Source organism: Triturus cristatus, chromosome 2_1, assembly GCF_964204655.1.
Source record: "Triturus cristatus chromosome 2_1, aTriCri1.1, whole genome shotgun sequence".
In the NCBI taxonomy this organism is placed as follows: domain Eukaryota; kingdom Metazoa; phylum Chordata; class Amphibia; order Caudata; family Salamandridae; genus Triturus; species Triturus cristatus.
In genome coordinates this window covers 254478123-254499402 of record NC_140581.1, presented here as the reverse complement: position 1 = coordinate 254499402, position 21280 = coordinate 254478123, and the positions used below count along the sequence as shown (strand labels likewise).

The 21280-nt window shown below is 45.5% G+C and overlaps 1 protein-coding gene across 2 annotated transcripts in view; it reads left to right on the top strand.

Annotated features, from left to right (window-relative positions):
- The first annotated feature begins 672 nt into the window (after positions 1-672).
- C1QTNF3 (C1q and TNF related 3) overlaps positions 673-21280 on the top strand; it is a 561277-nt gene continuing 540669 nt past the window's right edge. The window contains exons 1-2 of one of the 2 annotated variants that reach the window (XM_085630879.1): positions 673-1014; positions 2641-2767. In XM_085630879.1, coding sequence (XP_085487005.1) covers positions 766-1014; positions 2641-2767 — 376 coding nt within the window. In that variant the 5' untranslated portion in view covers positions 673-765. The remainder of the gene's footprint in view (positions 1015-2640; positions 2768-21280) is intronic. The other variant, XM_085630889.1, reaches the window with a different exon arrangement.

Sequence of the window (21280 nt, the reverse complement as noted above, 5' to 3'; positions counted from 1 at the left end):
GCCATATTAGCCTTAAAATTAAGTAAGAAAGGGAATTAGCTATGAAGTGTTGCCAATTTACAAAGCTACAATATGTCATAAATGATCTGGTAGAGGGTGGAAAAATACAAATAGTGCTGTTTCATAAAATAAGCCCAGCTTGGTTGACTCGTTCTTGTTTAATCGATGTCTACAAATTCACCCCCGCAGGGAAATCAGTTGGTGCAACTATTCAAACTCTCGGTTCTTAATTGTTCTTGGGATGACTTTTCTTGCCAAGTCGATGCCTGAGTGCGAGTTTCCTGGCATGTAAAGCAGGAGAACGCTTCCAAAATGTGTGTGTGTTTTTTTTATATTGACGTTATGACATTTCCATGTCTAATCAAGAATGGAAATCCATTGGGCATGTGTTCCCAATTCCCATCAACGCTTTCCACAGTTAAATAAAAACAGCCCAACGAAGGTGTTACTTTTGTTAACATCCCCATGTAGGAACCATGGGAGTCTGTGAAATATGCGTGCCATTCCAAACATACAAATCAATTTTGCTCGCGGCTGTAGTGTGATGAATAAGCCCTGCTTCGTCTCGGGAAGTTTTGATTTATTTTGGACGAGGGATTTGGTCAATTTGGCATATTTGCAGTTCTACTTTCGACACCCTAACATATAAAACCTTCTGGCCGCTTATTGGGCGCCATTGCTGCTAGCGCACTCGTCAGACAAGACCATAGAGCGCCTCAAGAAAGCGACTATCTGGCTATAGAATATTTTTGATTTCCACACAAAATGGCGCAAAGGAATTTCGCCACCTGTCACCTGCTAGCATTACTCGTCCTTCCATTTTGCTCGTGCCAGGATGAATACGTGGAGGTGAGGCGAAGACTTATTAAGCCCGCGGCTTCCGTAGTTCAAAGTCGTCACCAACAACTGGGCGATAGAGTCTCCGGCGGGGAAGTGATAGGCGCGAGGCAGCAGCTGGTGCATCCCCATGTTGACAGTAGTTCCTCTGCAGACCAGGAAGGGCAGAGACCAGAGGTAGAGGATTGTGAAAAGACTGTCCCTTACTGAACCACCACAGAAATGCTTAAAACCGTGAGATGTTCCCATTAGATTACTAACCACATCGTCCTCAATTTAAAACAGAACTAATTCCAGTCGGTGCTTGTGTCTGAGTTTTATTACCGATATGCTTGCAGTCACTAAACATTGAGTACAGACTAGAGGAGGGCTAAACTAGCTGCCGTATCGGATGTGCATGGGGAGTAATATGGGGTTAAATGAAGTCACTTTACGCGCCCTATGCGCATAACATCGCCACTCTGCACGGCACCAGAAAAAGCCCCCATGATGGGGCCTCAGTTTCAGTTTAGGGACTTGAAGCGGACAGAGTCTGGGACAATTTGTACATGTCCTGGGTGACTTTAGAGCTACAGGTGCTAAGGGGTCGTATTGCCCGCACGCTTTTGGGCGTTAATTACTATTAATGAACGCCTGTTAAGGCCTGGGACAGAAGGCAATACTACTTAGGTATGGTAAAAGGTGCGCTGGCTTTTCTATTGTATAAACATCTACAGAGTTCTCTGGAGTTATATTTTAAGCGAAAAGGACTGAGGATTTACTTGTAAATAATGTCGTGTCTATACTGTGAAGAGCTGTTAAGTGAATTATTGAAAAGAAACAATATTTAACCTGGCCTGCTTTACTTAGCCTTAGCATCTAAGAGGGATATTATTTAGAATGCTTGTGCGTAGAATGGATATGTAGGAATATAACGATGGAGGAAATGTTTTCTAATCTATATTTCCAACATTACTTAATACCACAATAAAACAGGCGTCTTTCCTTTCCCACTTGGTGGTGAACTGGTTGGTCCACGAGACCAGTTGTCATTTAGTACTATATTTTGCTTAAGGCATTTTGCTAACAGAGTAAGAAGGCGTTCATGTTTTACCATAATGTTTGTCCCATTTGCTTCAGATATTTTTCCTTACTTTGCCTGCAGAAGTGTGTCTACCAAGTGAAATTTATTGTTTGTGTTACTAGAATCTAAAGTTGTAATAATATGAACATTTGCTATGGAGTATGAGGGATTTTAGGTTTATATTTTAATATTGCCCATGGGTAAGGTGTCTGGGAATAGTCCATTAAAGTTTTCACCTTTTACTGTGTCTATACTGATGTAAAAATTGAAATGCATTTTAATAATCCTATGGCGTCCTTAATGTCAGTTTCCTAGCCTGCGAAATGGGAAAATGCACATTTTTCTCAGGCCATTCTTGACAGCTTAGATTTGTAAGGCCAGATGAGGCAGCTGTGCGTTGGTTTATAATATACTCTCTGTGACTAACAGCATTAGGCTAGGAAGTTTAAATAAAATTGTAAGCTTTAGCTCTCTATGCTTTAATGATCTGGAAAAATGAACCAAATTGGAATTGGCAAACATCTGAGCCTGGAATGCCCAGGATGCAACTGCCCGGCAACCGAGGCAACTTAGAGTTGAAAAAAGGTCACACTGTTAGGATGCAAAAAATGAACTGAAATTTGCTTTTCACGAGATAGAGAAAATGTGTAGCCTCTTTTGCTATTTGTAAAGTGCCTTATCAACGTGCCACAGTTTAGGCGGTCTATAGTGGAAGAATTATGATTCTCTGTGCCCTTCAGGTGCCGCATCATGGGCCTCCGCCCCCACAGCCAGATTGCAGTAACTGTTGTCGTGGTGAATTTGGATATCGGGGCCAGTTTGGACCCCCTGGACCAATAGGACCCCCTGGACCACCTGGCATGCCAGGTAAGAAGAGTCATTACATATGAGTAAACTTGCGAAATAGATTTCATTTTGAAAGAATTACATGAAAATGTGACACAAAGCAACGTCTTGCAGTGTAGCTCAGCAAGTTAAGCGCTTACTGCTGAGATATGTTTGCAATCTCCAAAATGCATTTAGGATTGTCAAAAGTTTTTCTTTGCCTTTTATCTTTCTGAGGTCTATAAATTGCTAATCAATAATTTGGCATAATAATTATAACTGCTGTTAAAAGTTCTTGAAAACTGAAAGCTACACCTCTGAATACACCATTCAATGGGCAGAGGAGTCGTTTGGGCTGTAAGAGTTTGGGTCATTGGTTGAAGGGGTGTGGAAGTCTTACTCAGGCCACAACCACAATCCTTGCCAGGGTGAACTAGAAAAGTCACTAACTGAACCTGTTTTTTAAAAAATGGACGTCCTCTGGGATTATTTTATATTCACACCTTATTTATAAAGACCTCATACTTATCCAATCAAACCGCATTCATACAACATGCAGTCCCAAAGGTCACTGCTGAGACCAGTGTTTGCAACGTATTGGCACAAAACCTGCAGTTAGTGAAGTAATGATTGTAATTTATTAAAACATTTTTTTCTGAAAAATACAAAGTTAAAAACATTTATATCCACAACTTACATAAGAAAAAGTTCATCACATCACAATTTTCAAACAATTAATCACAATAAAAGATAATTTAAAAAACACAACCCAAGAGTAAAAACAGACCGTAATCTTTGTCATAAATCACCATAATCCACGGCAGATATTATCCACATACACCCTGATGCCATGTAGTTCATCAACATCTACGGTAATGTTCGTACAGATGGATTTATGGCAAGAGAAAGCGTCGAGACGTTTCGAAGGTCTATTCACATTACGCCTTCTTTATCAAGACAGTAGCGTTATGTACTCCCGTTCTTTTAAAGTCTATGTACATAAACACATATAGAAAAGAAAGTATATTAATATACCATGAGAATATATTCAAAATACAGCCATTTATTCAAATCTGACTATGTTATTTTCAATACATTATATTTTATTTCAGAGATCACAGATTTTAAAACAATGTGCCAACATTGCAATCCTCTAAGCCCCCGCAGTGCCTAGTGCAGGTAGAAATTGAAACATTCAGCCTTACTTCATCCACTCTCACTCTATTCACTCGTCATGACCTTTTCATAGTCTACTTGTATACTCTACATTACTCACTTTTTCTTACAAGCATCCATCCTTCAACTATAGGAATAGTGTATTGTTACTTACTTATGGGTCGATAAACGGTGTGCCACAATATCTTTCGGACAATGCTAGTCCAAAGGCACTTTGGATAGCTACCACATTTTGATCTGCTCCTTATCTAGAAACACACATGGAAAAATCCGTGTGTTATCTAATCGTGATCTCAGGAATCTCTATAGTTTCTCCCCATATCACATTTCAATCCCAGACTGGTTATTATTTGTAATACTAACTTACTTGTTTTAATGTCCTTTCCCAGATAGGACGTCTAGTGCTGTACGATTAACCGGTCCCAACTTTAGGATCCCACCAGCAACGTCTTACCTAGTTTAGGCTACATAAATGATAAACTTACCGCTAAACTCAAGTCATTGTTTTCTTACATTAACCAGATTTATCCGCAGATTTTCCTATTTCTTGTAGCTCTTACCTACCTTTCTTTAAAAACAATGTTCCTAGGCCTGTTCCAGGGCTTGCCTTCTCTTTACAGGGGCCACTATGTATTGATTTAGATGGGTTTTCTTTTTTAACCATGTTCCTCTTTGGGGGTTCTTTTCGTTCTAGGCTCCCAAGTTGGAGCTTTTTATATAGCACTAAAAAATAAAAAGAAGCCTACATCAGTTCCCAGATAAGTATCATATATTATTAATTCAACTGACACCCAAACTTCTTTCGGGTAAATTAATAAAGAGGCTGTACTATTAAAGAACCTTTTATTCTCCTTACATGTCCATGTTAACTCTGGAGCAGGAGATTGTCCCATTGTTTGTTCTTTTTTTCCCACGTCTCCGTATGCAGCCCTCGAATTTATATTCACAAGCGCGCGCACCTAAATACATTGTATCAAGGCTTCCCAAATGTTAAACCACCGGACGGATAGCCGAGTAGTTTGTTATTAACTATATCATAATCGGTCCCCCGTCTTTCCTAAATGGAGTCCTCAAGCCCTCATGTTTCTCCCTCTTATATTATACCGCCGAACGGGTAGTAGAGTATTTTGTTATTAACTATGCCGTGATCGATCCCCCCTTTTTTCCAAAAGGAATCCTCAAATCCCCATGTTTCTCCCTCCTGATTAATGAAGAGGAAAAACGTCTTAACGCTCGCCTTTTTATAAATAGTAACCGGCGGCCCTCCGATCTGTCCGCCCTGGTCGTTTGTTTATTTGGGTCTGTCTTTGCAGCGCGGTCAGCTCGCTATTTAAACACTGCCTCCTTTTTTGTTAAATTGATGTTCCCTGCGTGTTTACGTCACATCTTATGAATACGCGGGCTTCTTAACTAACTTCTCAACTAAATGAACCTGTGCTTAACCCTGGCACAAAAGTAGTCAGGCTTAACCTAAAGGCAATATGTAAAGTATTTATGTGACACACCAGCAATAATAAAGTGAAAACACAACAAAAGAAAAATTCCAGAACAATTCAGAAAAATAGCACCAGCAAGTAGAAAGTGTCACTCATGTTTATCTGGTCTTGCGGGACTGGGGGAAAGTCAGAAGTTTAGGACAACCATGATGAAGTGTGGGTTGTACACAGGGACAAGGTTAGTCCTGCTGAAGAGTTACCTTCTCATATTCGGGGTCAATAGTTCTGTATGCGTTAGAGGTGGCCACGAGGTGGAATCTGTCAGAGTGAAAAGCATGCCGAGGGTCACAGGTGGTCATTGTTGTAGTGCGAAGTGCCGGTCCTCTCTCGAACATTATGTTTGTTGATCGTCGTAGATGGTCTATGTTGGCATGAAGTGCAGGCCTTGTGTTGCCGTTCGTAGCAGACTATCACTATCGGTGCGAAGAACTGGTCTCACCTGGTGCTTCATGTTTGCGGTTGTCACTGGTGGCAGAGATTTGGCACAAACAGGCCCGTTCACAATCTCAAAGAGCCCGAACTTCAGGATTTTCACATTTTCCGTTTGGAGGAGCTCTTACTGATGCTAGCCAGGACTTGAGAGGCACCTCTTGCAGATAAGGACTCACTCCAGCAGAGGCCAGCAGCAGGTCCAGTTGCAGCCAGTCAGCTGGGCAGTTGCAAAGAAGATTCTAGAAACTCTCTGTATCCCTGTAGCCCACACAGGAAGTCAGCCAAGTGACCCTTTGAGTCTCTCTAGATAGCCTGGACTCAAGGCGAGAAGTTCAAACATCCGTCTTTAGACAGCAAGGCAGTCATTCAAGCAGCAGGACAGTCCTTCTGGCAGCAGGGCAGCCCTTCTCCTGTATCTTCCATTGACCCAGGAGTCATCTAAGGAGGGGTCCTGAAGATCCTCTTTTTATGCATGGTGTTAGCCTTTGTGTGGGGGAATCCCCTGACCTACCCCCCAAAATGGCTCTGTTAGTTCTTCTACTTCCCCTGGGCTAGGCTTCAAACTGTCTAGGGTGACAAAGGCAGGGCAGGCATGGTGTCAGGTTCATATGTGTGTGGTGTAGGCAAAGCCCCTTTGAAGTGTAACAGAGGCTGGGTACAGCCTCTCCTCAGCCATTCTGTCAGGAGGGCCGATGCCTTGCAAATCTAAGGTACTTTTGTCCGGGTGTCTGGAAGCAAAACACAAACAGCATAACCATTCACAGTCATGTGAATGGCCATGACCCATGGCACTGGTAGAATGGCACAGTTGGTTGAGACAAGAAAATGACACCTTTCTAAAAGTGGCATTTTCAGAATTGTAACTTAGGGCAGATGTACGACGGTATTTAGTATGCGCAAACGGGTTTGAGACCCATTTGCACATGCTAAATATCTGTGGTCAATGTACAAACACTATTTTACAAGTCGAAAATAAATTGCGACTCGCAAAATAGTGTTTAGCGACGCGTTATTAGGAAGGGGCGTTCCCTTCCTAATAATGACCGCAAAGCCATGTACGAATGTTTTGCGACCGCAATTGTAGTCGCAAAACAGTTGCAATTTACCACCCTCTTCAAGAGGGTGGTAATGCATTGGCAAAAGGAAAGGGGTCTCCAGGGCACCCCTCCCCCTTTGCAAATGCAGGCGAAATTTTTTTTTAGGGGCAGGCAGTGGTCCCAGGGACGACTACCTGCCCTTAAAAAATGAAACAAAAGCGTTTCATTTTTCTTTTTTGAAAAGCATCACGTTTTCCTTTAAGGAAAATGGGATGCGTTAAAAAAACTGCTTAATTTAAAAGCAGTTCCAGACATGGTGCTCTGCTGAGCCCAGCAGGCCACCATAGCTGGGAGTGCCTGCCATTCCCAATGGGGTCGCAAATTGCGAGTGGCTCATTAATATTCATGAGCCTCGCATTTTGCGACCCCATTGGGAATCGCAATCAGTGTCTCTGACACTATAGTACATTATAAATTGTGACTCGCAATTGTGCGCAAATTGCGATGCGCAATTTACAATGGTCGTACATCTGGCCCTTACATTCTTACTTCACCATTATTTGATTCCGAGAAGATGGCGCCCAGGGAGCTATGAGAACTTGCCCAGTGCCGTAAGAAGTACGCCGCCACTGGCCTCAGTTTTTCTTCAAGAGATCAGTACCTCCACCTCTTGGTCCGCCTCTTGAAACGCTGACCTGCCTGCTGCAGATACACTCCTTAAAGTGGGGACGCGGCGCTGACTGCACGCGGTGAGCGCCTTTGCTTGCACTCACCGAGGGCACTTCTGATGACCCGGGGACCCCTGATGACCGGTATGGGCGGTGAGGGGGATCCGGTGTCCTGTGCCCCCTTTCTTTGGACGTAATTCAGTAGTGCTTTTGCTATTTAGCAATGCTCTCGGTGAGCCCTGGGATAGATGCCTGACCTCAAAATGGCACCCGCTGTGAGACGGCATCGGGAGGCTCAGCGGTGCACCCCGGGGGCCCCCCCATGCACAATACAGCTTAGCTTTCTCTACTCTTGGCAAGAACTACTCGGTGGAGGACACAGGGGAGTTGCTGTTCACCTTCCTGCAGCTCTCCGTGATTGTGTCCTTGTCCTCCAGAGTAAGATTGAGTCCCACTATTTCTACCCCACGCTTCTCGACACCAGCTTGCATCCGGGCTGTCTGTGGTCTCTCACATCGGGGTGGAGACCTATCCACCTAATCTACGCCTACACAGGGATCTACATAGGCCCGGTCCTGACGTGCCTGACTTTAAAATGGCGGCCTCCGCTGCCTTCGTTTCCCCGGCAGCCACTATGACAGACCCCAGTTCCTTCTCCGATACCGAGCTTGACTACACCAAGTGTCGCCATCTCCGCCTACACGTGGATTCCAGCAGCAACGTCATCCAGGGGGGACGTTTCCCTGAGCATTGAGTTCCAGCAGGGTTGCCTCTCCTCTATCCTCTATTGGGGACTTGGTATTCTATGTTTGACTAAGCAACTATAGCTAATATACCTACTCAAAATTGATTTTTCTTGTTTTTCCCGACTGCTGAGACCTGAGCAACATGGCTGATGCCCGGTGGAGCTGTTAGATAGCTGCAGAGGAGTTTGGCCCCTTGACCATCACCTACCTAGCCGGACATTGGGCATAGTTCACCTTGTCTCCCCGCTGTGTCTCAGCTCCCTCTCTGGCTTGTTTCTACGCCCTCCCCCCCACCTTCTTCTTTTACTTCTATCCTCATGGCCTATATATATATTCTAAACTGTTTTTCCCGAACGTTGCGACCTGAGCAACATGGCTGATGCCCGATGGAGTTGCTAGACAACTAATTAGGAGATTGGCCCTGGTTTCCCCCTCGACCGTCACCTACCCAGCCGGACATTGGACACAGTTCTTCCTTGTCTCCCTGCTATGGCTCCTTCCTCCCCTCCTTTCCTATAAACTCTCTCAACTTCGTTGTTTGTTTACTGTACCTTACTACGTTATTGTAACTGATGTAATTTGTAACGCAATGTTCCTCTGTTATAGTGCTCTGATACTTACGGGTCTAGCCAGCGCTTTATAATCCTTTTGATGTACCTTCTAATGCTACGTTCCCCTGGTTAAGTGCTCTGATACCTCCGGGTCTAGATTGCGCTATATAACCGTCGCAAATCAAATAAACTAAATACTGTTTTTTCCTGAATGCTGAGATCTGAGCAACATGGCTGATGACCGGTGGAGCTGCTTGACAGCTAATGAGGAGATTGGCCCTGGTTTCCCCCTTGACTGTCACCTACCCAGCCAGACATTGGGCATAGTTCCTCCTCGTCTCTCCGCTATTACTCCTTCCTCCCCTCCCGCCTTCGAATTTTTGAAACATTGTTTATGTGTACTGTACCTTACTATGCTCTTGTATCTGATGTAACTTGTTTCGCAACGATCCTAAATGTAAAGCGCTCTGACACCCTCTTGGGTTAAGTTCGCGCTACATAAAACTTTATAAATATATAAATAAATAAATACATTTGAGTGTAAGCAGCACATCTCTATCTGCTCCCAATCTAAAGTTAGCACTTATTAAATGTGATAAGGTAACCAAGTGTACCAGGACATGTAAAACTTAGGTACACATGTCTTTTTTTTAAAAGTAAAATACTACCTGCCCTTTCAGCCTTTAGGGCCTACCTTAGGGAGTGACATAAGTATTAAAATGGAAGGTTTAGCTTTGGCAAAAGGTTTATTTTGCCAGGGCGAAATTACTGTTTAAAACTTCTAAAATAGGCTGCAGTAGCAACCCTGAGATACATTTTACAGTTCTCTTTTAGTGTGTGGCACAACGAGTGGTGTTGCCTTCTGGTAGCATTTAATTTACAGGCCCTGGGTAGAGGTAATACCATTTATTAGAGGGGTACAAGTAAATTAAATTAACCCTGGGCGTAGTTCGCGAAGTAGCACTACGCGAAGCTACGCAAAGTGCACTTCGCACTACGCGAGCTACGCGAGCTACGCGTAGCACTTCGTGAACTGCGTAGTACCCTGTTCGCACTGTGCAAGATGTCGTTTTCAATGATTGCACAGTGCGAACAAGCAACCGGCACTGTGCAATCATTGAAAACGGCATCTTGCACAGTGCGAGCTGTAGTTTTCTGCCGCTCGAGTAGATTTTTACTCGAGCGGCAGCTTTCTCAATGCGGACTGGTAGTTTCTCATCGCGAGCGGTCGCGAGCATACGTGACCACTCGCAATGAGAAACCTGACCTCCTCGCGTTGAGAATCTCGCCGGGAGGTTTATTTTCCACGCTCGCGATCGCCAACTTGATGTTGTTGATCGCGAACGAGGAAAAAGTCTCGCCGGGATGTCATTTTGCTTGCTCGCGGTCGCCAACTTGACGTTGAGGACCGCGAGCAAGCAAAAAATTACCGCTGCACTACGCAACACTACGCTTCGCACTGTGCTATGTGCAATTCGCGTAGTGCGAAGTAGCGCAAACTTCGCAAACTACGCGAGCGTAGCGTAGTGCTTTGCCCAGGCTTAAATTACATACGACAATCAGGTGTAGTTCAATTTTACTATGTTTAAAGGCGAAAGCACAAGCACTTTAGCACTGGTTAGCAACTGGTTAGCAGGGGTAAAGTGCACGGAGTCCTATTGCCAACAAAAACAAGTTCAGCAAAAATCAAGGTGTGAAGGCAAAAGGTTTGGGGGAATACCACGCCAAAAATGTTATCAGGTATAACAAGGACCAATACCCGCCAGCCATATTATTGCTTAAGTCATGCTGAGGAAGATTCATCTGAGTTCTTTTTAGCCTTTAACTCTGGAAATCTTTCTGTCCACATCCTATAAAACTCCTAAATCAGTGTTTATGAGCACAATTTCAAGATTATCCTTTTTACTGAGGCATTCACGTACGTTCAATACAACTACTGAGACTACCTTCCACTGCCAATCAGGACCGAGTGTAGGATTATTTGGAGTCACAGAAAGAAAGGGAATGTGTGAGGCCTCTCTAATTTACATGCAAAGTAACATCAGAGGAAGTGACATCACAGGATATAACAGCAATTGACTATTAATCTTCTGGCATTGTTAAAGCGACTTTATAAGAAGCAACTTTCCTGAAGCGGACATCAGCAAAGCAAAAAAAACAAAATTAATAACCCAAATAAAATATGCAGATATATTTCTAAGCCCTATTATGCAGAAATACATGATATTAGCCACAGTGGGTGGAAAAGCTTTATGCAGGTATCTTCAAAAACGTATATCTTTACTCCAGTGTTAAAAACAATTTCAAGAATAGTACAATATTATATATGAATGTGGCTTATATATAAAGCGAACCGAACTGAAAGACAGTGGATCACTGTAGAGGATCAAAGACACAGTCAACATGTGTTAGTAGGGGTGGCTGGCTTGTGGACTGTTACCACATCATGACGTAGGGTTGTTCTTTAGAGAGGTGGGTATTTAGCCGTTTCATAAATTGGTGCTGTGTTGGGGATATCCAGATGGATATGGGGATATCATCCAGCTAGATTCACTTTGCTTAGATGTCAGAAAACCTTTTGCCTTGTTTTTTTCCTATTTTGCACTTCTTTGTGTCCGCTTCTGAAAGTATTCTGGTGACACGTGTACAGAGAGCCACCGTAGATGGTGAGCAATTCATCAAACTAAGCAGGGCTGGCAGTTAGGATGGATTTGTAGAAGACGCAGCTGTTTTTCAGCGTGTCTGGCAAGGGAAGCCAGTGGAGTTCTATCAGGTTGGGATGATGTGGTCTCAATTCTTCATGTTCTAGTGAGTTGTGCTGCTGCCTGTGGGAGGTCCTTAAGGGGGGCCAGTGGGAAATAAAATTCCAAGATGGCTTTCCACGTAGCTAGTGCAAGGCAAGAGATGTGGCACAGAAGATGTTTGAGCAAGAAAGAGATGAAAGCAAATAAAACCTTTTAAAATAGCTTAACTTCTATTGGAAGCATCACTGAAGGCACTGTAAAATTAAACAGCGGGATCTGGAGGTATGGACATGAGATCTGATAAATGTACTTCCTTATTTGAAACATTATAAAACACAGGTCAGACTTAGGAAAAAGGCAGCAGAGTGCTGTACAAAAAGCTTTATTAATTAGGGATTCCTCTGACAGTGATTAAAACCATAGATTTTTTTAGCTCAAATATACATTGTTAAATGTGGAACTACCAGAATGCAATGGTATGTAGAGTTCAATGGCATGAGCCTTGAGCTAAGACTACAAGATAAATATTAAGAGTCTCTGGAGCAATTAAAAGTTCTAATTCTAATTACTAGTATACACTTAGGTGGTTCCAGAGTACAGTTGCTTTAGTAAATTAGCATGATGAAGATTCTATTAGCAGTTTTCGTATATGTATATTTTTTTCACCTACATACAGGGATCTTTCACGTGTCTGCATCCCACCTGGAAAACACATGTTCTAATGCAATTAAACAATGCTGCAAGCCTAACAAATTGCCCCCTTTTCTTGGACGTCACAGTAAAAGATTATGGCTGATAGACCCAGGGGAGGAAAGCCTGTCCCTAGGGTTACATTATTACAAAGACTATCAGTGACTGAAATTAATTCAAGTATTCCACCCTTCACCTTTTTGCACTTCTCAGTTCTCCCTTATTGCAATACATATGCTTACATGAGTGTCCATTGCTCAGTGGGCTAAGAGATGCAATATGCATAGGTGCGGCTCCTCTGCTTTGGTGGAGGAGCGTCGACCCACTGCTGCTACCCAGCAGAGACAACAATAAAAAAAGAAAATGATAATAAATTCATTTCATTGTCATTTTCTTTTTCACCATTGCCTCTGCTGGGTTGCCAAGTCGCAAGGCAGGCCGGGCCATCCTCCTGAGCTTCAGGAGGAATTGTGGGCACAACTAAGTGTGCATGATGGTTTGGCCTGCCGTTTGAGGCCAGCCAAACCGACATGCACACTTAGCATTTCCCCAACCAGACGTGTTGTACAGCTGGGTGGAAATAAGCCACAGGCTCCCATGCACTGTCTAAGCGGCAAAGCAGGCCGCTCAGACCAATCCTAGCATGAGAGCAGCGCTGGGATTGGCATCTGAGAGCCTGCGCAGTATGCGCCAGTCGAGGATTGGGAGAGGAGGAAGATGGAGCGGGCGCAGTGTCAGGTAAGGAGTAATACATTCTTTTTTAAAAACATATATTTTTAAATGTATTTATGTCCCCCCCCTTGCCACCCTACCTTGTCACATTGGGAGAAGCCACCACTGAATCTGCACCTCATTGAGAAGGCCTAACAAGGCTAAAACCAGCCTGAGTTCGCTTGCGTTTCCATTGAAAGAGGACAGGATATGTCTAGACTGTTGCAATCTGAGCAAGACCAAGACTGGTTTGCAAAACGTTGGTCCCAGACATTAGCAAGACATTGAAGAAAAAACGTGGACTAAGATTCTCCAAACAATATAATAATCTTGAGAAATTCATCTTTAACAAGAGCTATCTAACATGGGACAACATTGAGGCAGAAAAAATCCTACAACTGAAATGCTTCCTACGACAACTCACAGCATCCAAACTGAGAACACTTTAAACTCTTTCACTCCAATTGATGGGGTTGATCTTGATGCCGCTGTTGCAGGTTGTCGTCCAACTGGCTTATGACCAGCTAAATTAATGAAACTAATTTTAACTTAATTTTAAATTTTCAAAATTGCCACTGTTAAATCCCTTTAAATACAGCCACCCTTGACCGTAAGAATTGGAAAGTGTCTGTCCACCATCGCTTCTATTATTCTTTGGAAAACGTTTAGAAAGTTTGTGATAGAGAAGGCATTTTATTCAATGTCGTGTCAGTCTTTTATGGTAAACTTCGAAAGAAGTCCAGTATCTTACACAATAGAGAAACATAATTTTTCCAATGCAGGACACACAGTTGTAAGAGGTCCACCACTGCTGCACACTTGCTCAGTTCTGGGTCAAGCTTGACTGCGTTGAATTCATTGAGTGCTTGAATTATGGCTTAGGGGCCAGTTTCCACCCCTGTGGCATCCCACCATGTTTTTGGGCTTTCTTTGTATTCTTTGGTTGCATCATCATGGGCAGGTTTGCCCCTAAAGTTTTAGAGAGCGGATTTGAGCAGCAAGTCACTTTGCACCAGTAAACTATCTCCTGTTGATGTCTACTACATTAGTGAGTTAATGATTTTTCATATAACTAACATCAATCAGTAGAATGTTTCCTGGAGGCTTAATGGTGCCAAACTGGTGTTTTCCCTGATTGACACATATAATTCCTTGTGGTTGCTTAACAGTGGCCCTGTAGGGTTGCTCTCAGCCATTCATGGGTGGGCCCCATATAGTATCTCCCAGAGGGGCATATATTCATACTTGCTGTAAAGTCTTCTCTCTGATACACCTATGGTAGCTCCTCACCCATCTACACACTTTAATTCAGCCTGCTCATGAACAATGGGATTCTTAGGTCACAGACTAAATACATTAAAATACTATGCAGTCATTATTCTACAAATAATACATGAGCAACCAAGTAGCCAAGTGGATAACAATAAAATATTCGTATACATAAGTAGCCATATTGTACTTTAACCATATGCCACAGTAGCTACGAGAGCTTTAGAAACAGTTCCTCAGACAGAGTCCAATATATTCAAAATGGGGGAGCAAGCACCCACAATCCCCCCTATATTCATTGCATCACGCCAGTTGTGTTGATGATTGTGGTCCTTGACCCTGGGAAGGACTGCAATACAAAAGTTACCATTTTGCAAATGTGAATGCTGGATGGAAGATCTGCTGTCTCTCGCAGCAGACCTACATCTCTACATTTTTGGTAGGATTCACAAACAGAATCTTGCCTCATTCTGAGAATCCTACCAAATGCTCTTTTTAGTGCTGTGACTCATTGATAGATCCTTTGCGGTGCAGAATTGTTCATATATCACAAACCGGCGTTGGGCAAAAACAGTGATTGTTTTGTAACCCAAAAATGTTACATTGGGCCATACGTGTTTAAACAGAGGTGTCGCCAAAGATGGGGCAACAGAAGACAGACTGCTGTATTTCTCACCCTCCCCTCCTATCTCCACTTCAGATAGTCATGCTGTTGAAAGATGCAATGTGCAGTCCCAAGCTAAACACTAAGGCTGCAGGAGAAGCCACTGATGGGACATGAACTGAGCCCTATGGGCTTTGAATTCTGTATGCATAAGTGGTTCCAATCTTTGCAGTAGCCTTAGCGAGCAAGGATGGTGCAATTCACCTGCTTGCCAGTCTACCACCCACCCAACAGGACCTCTGGGATATAAATCTTCTCCTGATTTCACAGTAAGAATTTAATTCTATTGTAATGCTTTCTTACTTCATAGTGATGGGCATCATAGGCACTCTCTGCCCCATCGCTTACAAAAACTTCGACGAAGGGATAACAGTCAGAAAACGCCTTGGGACATTTGTGGAAAAGGGACCTACAATCAAGCAATCTATGCCATGTATTTCCATTCAGGAGATACATGGCATAGATGGCTAGGAATGGTGGTGGCACCAATATTGCTGCACAGGGAGCCTTTAGTAGTACAGCAAGCCATGGATGTCTTTCTGAATTGAGACAGTGCGTTGATATCTTTTGGCCAAGAAAAATGAGCATTCAGCCCTTTTATGGAGAGTAATGACAGGGTCCTTTTGCCATTGCACTTGTCCCAAAGTACAGATGTAGGCACAGGGTCAAAGCGGTCCTCCAAGGACTCACTAACCGAGCACCGCTCAGGAGGTAGTCGACAATTAATGTGCTCCATCATGTCGTATTTTGAGAGGTGATGCAGAGTCCCAGGAGTCTCCTCTCTTGCAGGTTCAGTCCCAGAGTGCACTGTCCCGTGCAGAGAGCTCTTTGCCTCCTTTCAGAAGACATGCCGGTGATGCACCTGCAAAGACAATGACAGTGCAGCAGGGGCCAAGCAGTTATTCTCTCTTTCGGGAAACCATTCATCCAGAGGCTTTATGCCAGTGATACATACAAGAATGAGCCAGTGGGGGAGGGATGGATGCATGTTATGTTATGTTATAGAAACTTATAACGCGCTTTTATACCCAAAGGTGTCCTGGCACTACACTCTGACTCACTGGAGCTTTTAGGCTCATTTCAGTTTCACTTTCTATGTGCTCAGGGGGCTATCTCAGCCCCCCGGGCATGTAGAAAGATGGGAGAGGTACAATTTCCAATGGTAACCCTTCCCAGTGGATCCCTGCTTGGGGATCGCCCCAGGAGGCCGATCCCCAAGCAGGGATCCACCCACTAGACACCAGGAAGGGGGGAGCGGCCCCTTGGGCAAGGGCCTTCGCTCCCCCCATAAAGAAATAGGCTAAATTCAGTCTTACTGCCCCCCAGATGTGGCAGTAGCCCCCAATCTGCCCCCCGGGGGGGGCAGAAAGCCCACGAAATGCCAGGTTTTTTTTTCCGCACCAATCTTTTTAGGGTGGGCAGATGGGACAGTAGCCCCCAATCTGCCCTCCGGGGGGGGGCTAAAAGCCCACTAGACGCCAGGGATATCTTTGGGCAAATTTTCATTAGGGTGGGGGCTGCCCAAACGGGCATGCCAATGCCCCAGCCCCACCCGCAACAATTACAGCCTTCCTGCCCCCCATGGGGGGAAGATGGGGGCAGTAGCCCCCAATCTGCCCCCCAGGGGGGCAAAAAGCCCACTAGACGCCAGGGATTTTTTTGGGCAAATTTTTATTATGGTGGGGGCATTGGCATGCCCGTTTTTGGCAACCCCCACCCTATTTAAAATTTGCTCAAAAAAATCCCTGGCGTTTAGTAGGCTTTCTGCCCCCCCGGGGGCAGATGGGGGCATTAGCCCCCAATCTGCACCCCGGGGGGCATAAAGCTCACTAGTCACCAGAAAGTTTAATTAGGGTGGGGGTTGCCCAAAACAGGCATGCCCATACCCCCACCCCCTCCCCGCAAAAATTACAACCTTCCTGCACCCACGGGGAGCAGATGGGGCAGTAGCCCCCAATCTGCCCCCCCGGGGGGGGCAAAATGGCCACTAAATGCCAGGGATATTTTTGGGCACATTTTTATTCGGGTGGGGACATTGGCATGCCCGTTTCTGGTACCCCCACCCTAATTCAAATTTGCTCAAAAAAATCCCTGGCGTCTAGTAGGCGTTCTGCCATTAGCCCCCAATCTGCACCCCCGGGGGGGCAAAAAGCCCACTAGTCTCCAGGGATTTTTTGGGGGCAAATTTGAATTAGGGTGGGGGCTGCCCAAAACGGGCATGCCAATGTCCCCACCCCCACCCACAACAATTACAGCCTTTCTGCCCCCCCGGGGGGAAGATTGGGGCAATAGCCCCCAATCTGCCCCCCTGGGGCAAAAAGCCCACTAGACGCCAACGATTACGCTGGCTTTTTTATGTGTGGTGGCTGCCCAGAATGGGCATACCAATGGCCCCAACCCCCCAACAAATAGCCACAGTGTTTATGCCCCCCTTGGGGGCATATCGGGGCAACCCCAGCCCCCGATATCCACCCCAGGGTGGCAGAAAGCCGACTAGGCACAGATTTGTTTTTAGCAATATGCCTACCTGTCGATTTTGGGCCCTAGCGCAGCCGGCACTTAGGGAAACCTAGCAAACCTGTACATTTAGACACCCAGGGGAATCCATGATGGGGTAACTTGACTGGCTCTCACCAGGTTCTGTTACCCAGAATCCCTTGCAAACATCACATTTCTGTGGTGGAAAGTTATGGAATCTGCGTGGATCCACAACATTCCACCCACCAAGCATTCTACAAAGTCTTCCAAGAAAAATGGTACCTCACTTGCATGGGTAGGCCTACTGCCCAGGACAGGAAATGGCCAAAAACACAACGTGGACACACCACATTTTCACAGTGAAAACGGACCGTTTTTTTGCAAAGTGCCTAGCTGTAGAGTTTGAACCCTAGCTTTGCCGGCACCTAGGGAAACCTAGCAAACCTATATTTTTTTGAAAACTAGACACCCAGGGGAATCCAGGATGGAGTGACTTGACTGGCTCTCACCAGGTTCTGTTACCCAGAATCCTTTGCAAACCTAATCATTTGTAAAAAAAAAACACATTTTCCTCACATTTCTGTGGTGAAAAGTTCTGGAATCTGCGTGGATCCACAAAATTCCACCCACCCCACGTTCCCCAAAGCTTTCCGAGAAAAAAGGTACCTCACTTGTGTGGGTAGGCCTTGTGCCCGCGACAGGCAAGGGCCCAAAACCTATTGATGCGACATCAAAATTACCTATCACAAAACAACCTGGTTTTGCAAGGGGGTCCCAGGAGTTTTTGGCCCCGGGCTTGGCGGCCATCTAGGGAAACCCAAATTTACCAAACCCACACATTTCTGAAAACTAGACACCCGGGGGATTCCAGGGAGGTATGGCTTGCGTGGATCCTTTAACGTTTCCTTACCCAGAATCCCCTGCAAACCTCAATTTAAGCTGAAAAAATCACTTTTTTCACACATTTTTCTGTGGGAAAGTTGTGGCATCTCCGGGCTGACACAAATTTCCTACCACCCGGTGTTCCCCCGGCTCTCCTGATAAAAATGGTGCCTCACTCGTGTGGGAAGCCTAAGTACCCGCGGCAGGCAGTGGCCCAAAACGTACTGAGGCGGGATCAAAATTGCCTATCACCAAACAACCTGGTTTTGCAAGGGGGGTCACCTGGGTTTTTGGCCTCGTGCTCGGCGGCCAGCTAGGAAAACCTACCAAACCCACACATTTCTGAAAACCAGACACCCAGGGAATTCCAGGGAGGTATGGCTTGCGTGGATTCCCCAACGTTTCCTTACCCATAATCCCCTGCAAACCTCAATTTTAGCTGAAAAAATCACTTTTTTCACACGTTTTTGAGTGGGCAAGTTGTGGCATCACCGGGCTGACACAAATTTCCTACCAGCCAGCGTTTCCCCAGGTCTCCTGATAAAAATGGTGCCTCGCTCGTGTGGGAGGCCCAAGTACCCGCGACAGGCAGGGGCCCAAAACGTATTGAGGCAACATCAAAATTGCCTATCACCAAACAACCTGGTTTTGCAAGGGGGGTCACCTCGGTGTTTGGCCCAGTGCTCAGCGGCCATCTAGGGAAACCTACCAAACCCACACATTTCTGAAAACTAGACACTGGGGGGATTACAGGGAGATATGGTTTGCATGGATCCCCCAACGTTTCCATACCCAGAATCCCCTGCAAACCTCAATTTTAGCTGAAAAAAATCACGATTTTTCACACGTTTTTGTGTGGGAAAGTTGTGGCATCAGCGGGCTGACACAAATTTCCTACCACCCATCGTTCCCCCGGGTCTACCAATAAAATGGTGCCTCACTCATGTGGGAGGCCCAAGTACCCATGACAGGCAGGGGCCCAAAACGTATTGAGGCGACATCAAAATTGCCTATCACCAAACAACCTGATTTTGCAGGGGGGGGGGTCACCTGGGTTTTTGGATCTGTGCTCGGCGGCCATCTAGGGAAACCTACCAAACCCACACAATTCTGAAAACTAGACACCTGGGGGATTCCAGGGAGGTATGGCTTGCGTGGATCCCCAATGTTTTCTTACCCAGAATCCCCTGCAAACCTCAATTTTAGCTGAAAAAATCATTTTTTCACACGCTTTTGTGTGGGAAAGTTGTGGCATCACTGGGCTGACACAAATTTCCTACCACCCAGCGTTCCGCCAAGTCTCCCAAAAAAAATGTTGCCTCACTGGTGTGGGAGGCCCAAGTACCCGTGACTGGCAGGGGCCCAAAACGTATTGAGGCGACATCATAATTGCCTCTCACCAACCTGGATTTGCAAGGGGGGTCACCTGGGTGTTTGGCCCCGTGCCCGGCGGCCATCTAAGGAAACCTACCAATCACATACATTTCTGAAAACTAGACACCCAGGGATTCCAGGGAGGTATGGCTTGCGTGGATCCCCCAACGTTTCCTTACCCAGAATCCCCTGCAAACCTCAATTTTAGCTGAAAAAATCATTTTTTCACACGCTTTTGTGTGGGAAAGTTGTGGCATCAGCGGGCTGACACAAATTTCCTACCACCCAGCATTCCCCCGGGTCTCCTGATAAAAATGGTGCCTCACTCGTGTGGGAGGCCCAAGTACCCGCGACAGGCAGGGGCCCAAAACGTATTGAGGTGACATCAAAATTGCCTATCACCAAACAACCAGGTTTTGCAAAGGGGGTCACCTGGGTTTTTGGCCCCGTGCTCGGCGGCCATCTAGGGAAACCTATCAAACCTACACATTTCCGAAATCTAGACACCAGGGGGCTTCCAGGGAAGTATGGCTTGCGTGGATCCCCCAACGTTTCCATACCCAGAATCCCCTGCAAACCTCAATTTTAGCTGAAAAAAATCACCATTTTTCACACGTTTTTGTGTGGGAAAGTTGTGGCATCAGCGGGCTGACACAAATTTCCTACCACCCATCCTTCCCCCGGGTCTCCCAATAAAAAAGGTGCCTCACTCGTGTGGGAGGCCCAAGTACCCATGACAGGCAGGGGCCCAAAATGTATTGAGGCGACATCAAAATTGCCTATCACCAAATAACCTGATTTTGCAAGGGGGTGTCACCTGGGTTTTTGGCCCTGTGCTCGGCAGCCATCTAGGGAACCCTACCAAACCCACACATTTCTGAAAACTAGACACTCAGAGGATTACAAGGAGATATGGTTTGCGTGGATCCCCCAACGTTTCCTTACCCAGAATCCCCTGCAAACCTCAATTTTAGCTGAAAAAATCCCTTTTTTCACACGATTTTGTGTGGGACAGTTGTGGCATCACTGGGCTGACACAAATTTCCTACCACCCAGCGTTCCCCCAAGTCTCCCGATAAAAATGGTGCCTCACTCATGTGGGAGGCCCAAGTACCCACCACAGGCAGGGGCCCAAAACATATTGAGGCAACATCAAAATTGCCTATCACCAAACAACCTGGTTTTGCAAGGGGGGTCGCCTCGGTTTTTGGCCCAGTGCTCGGCGGCCATCTATGGAATCCTACCAAACCCACACATTTCTGAAAACTAGACACTCGGGGGATTACAGGGAGATATGGTTTGCGTGGATCCCCCAACGTTTCCATACCCAGAATCCCCTGCAAACCTCAATTTTAGCTGAAAAAATCACGATTTTTCACAAGTTTTTGTGTGGGAAAGTTGTGGCATCAGCGGGCTGACACAAATTTCCTACCTCCCATCGTTCCCCCGGGTCTCCCAATAAAAATGGTGCATTACTCGTGTGGGAGGCCCAAGTACCGATGACAGGCAGGGGCCCAAAACGTATTGAGGCGACATCAAAATTGCCTATCACCAAACAACCTGATTTTGCAAGGGGGGGTCACTTGGGTTTTTGGCCCTCTGCTTGGCGTCCATCTAGGGAAACCTACCAAACCCAC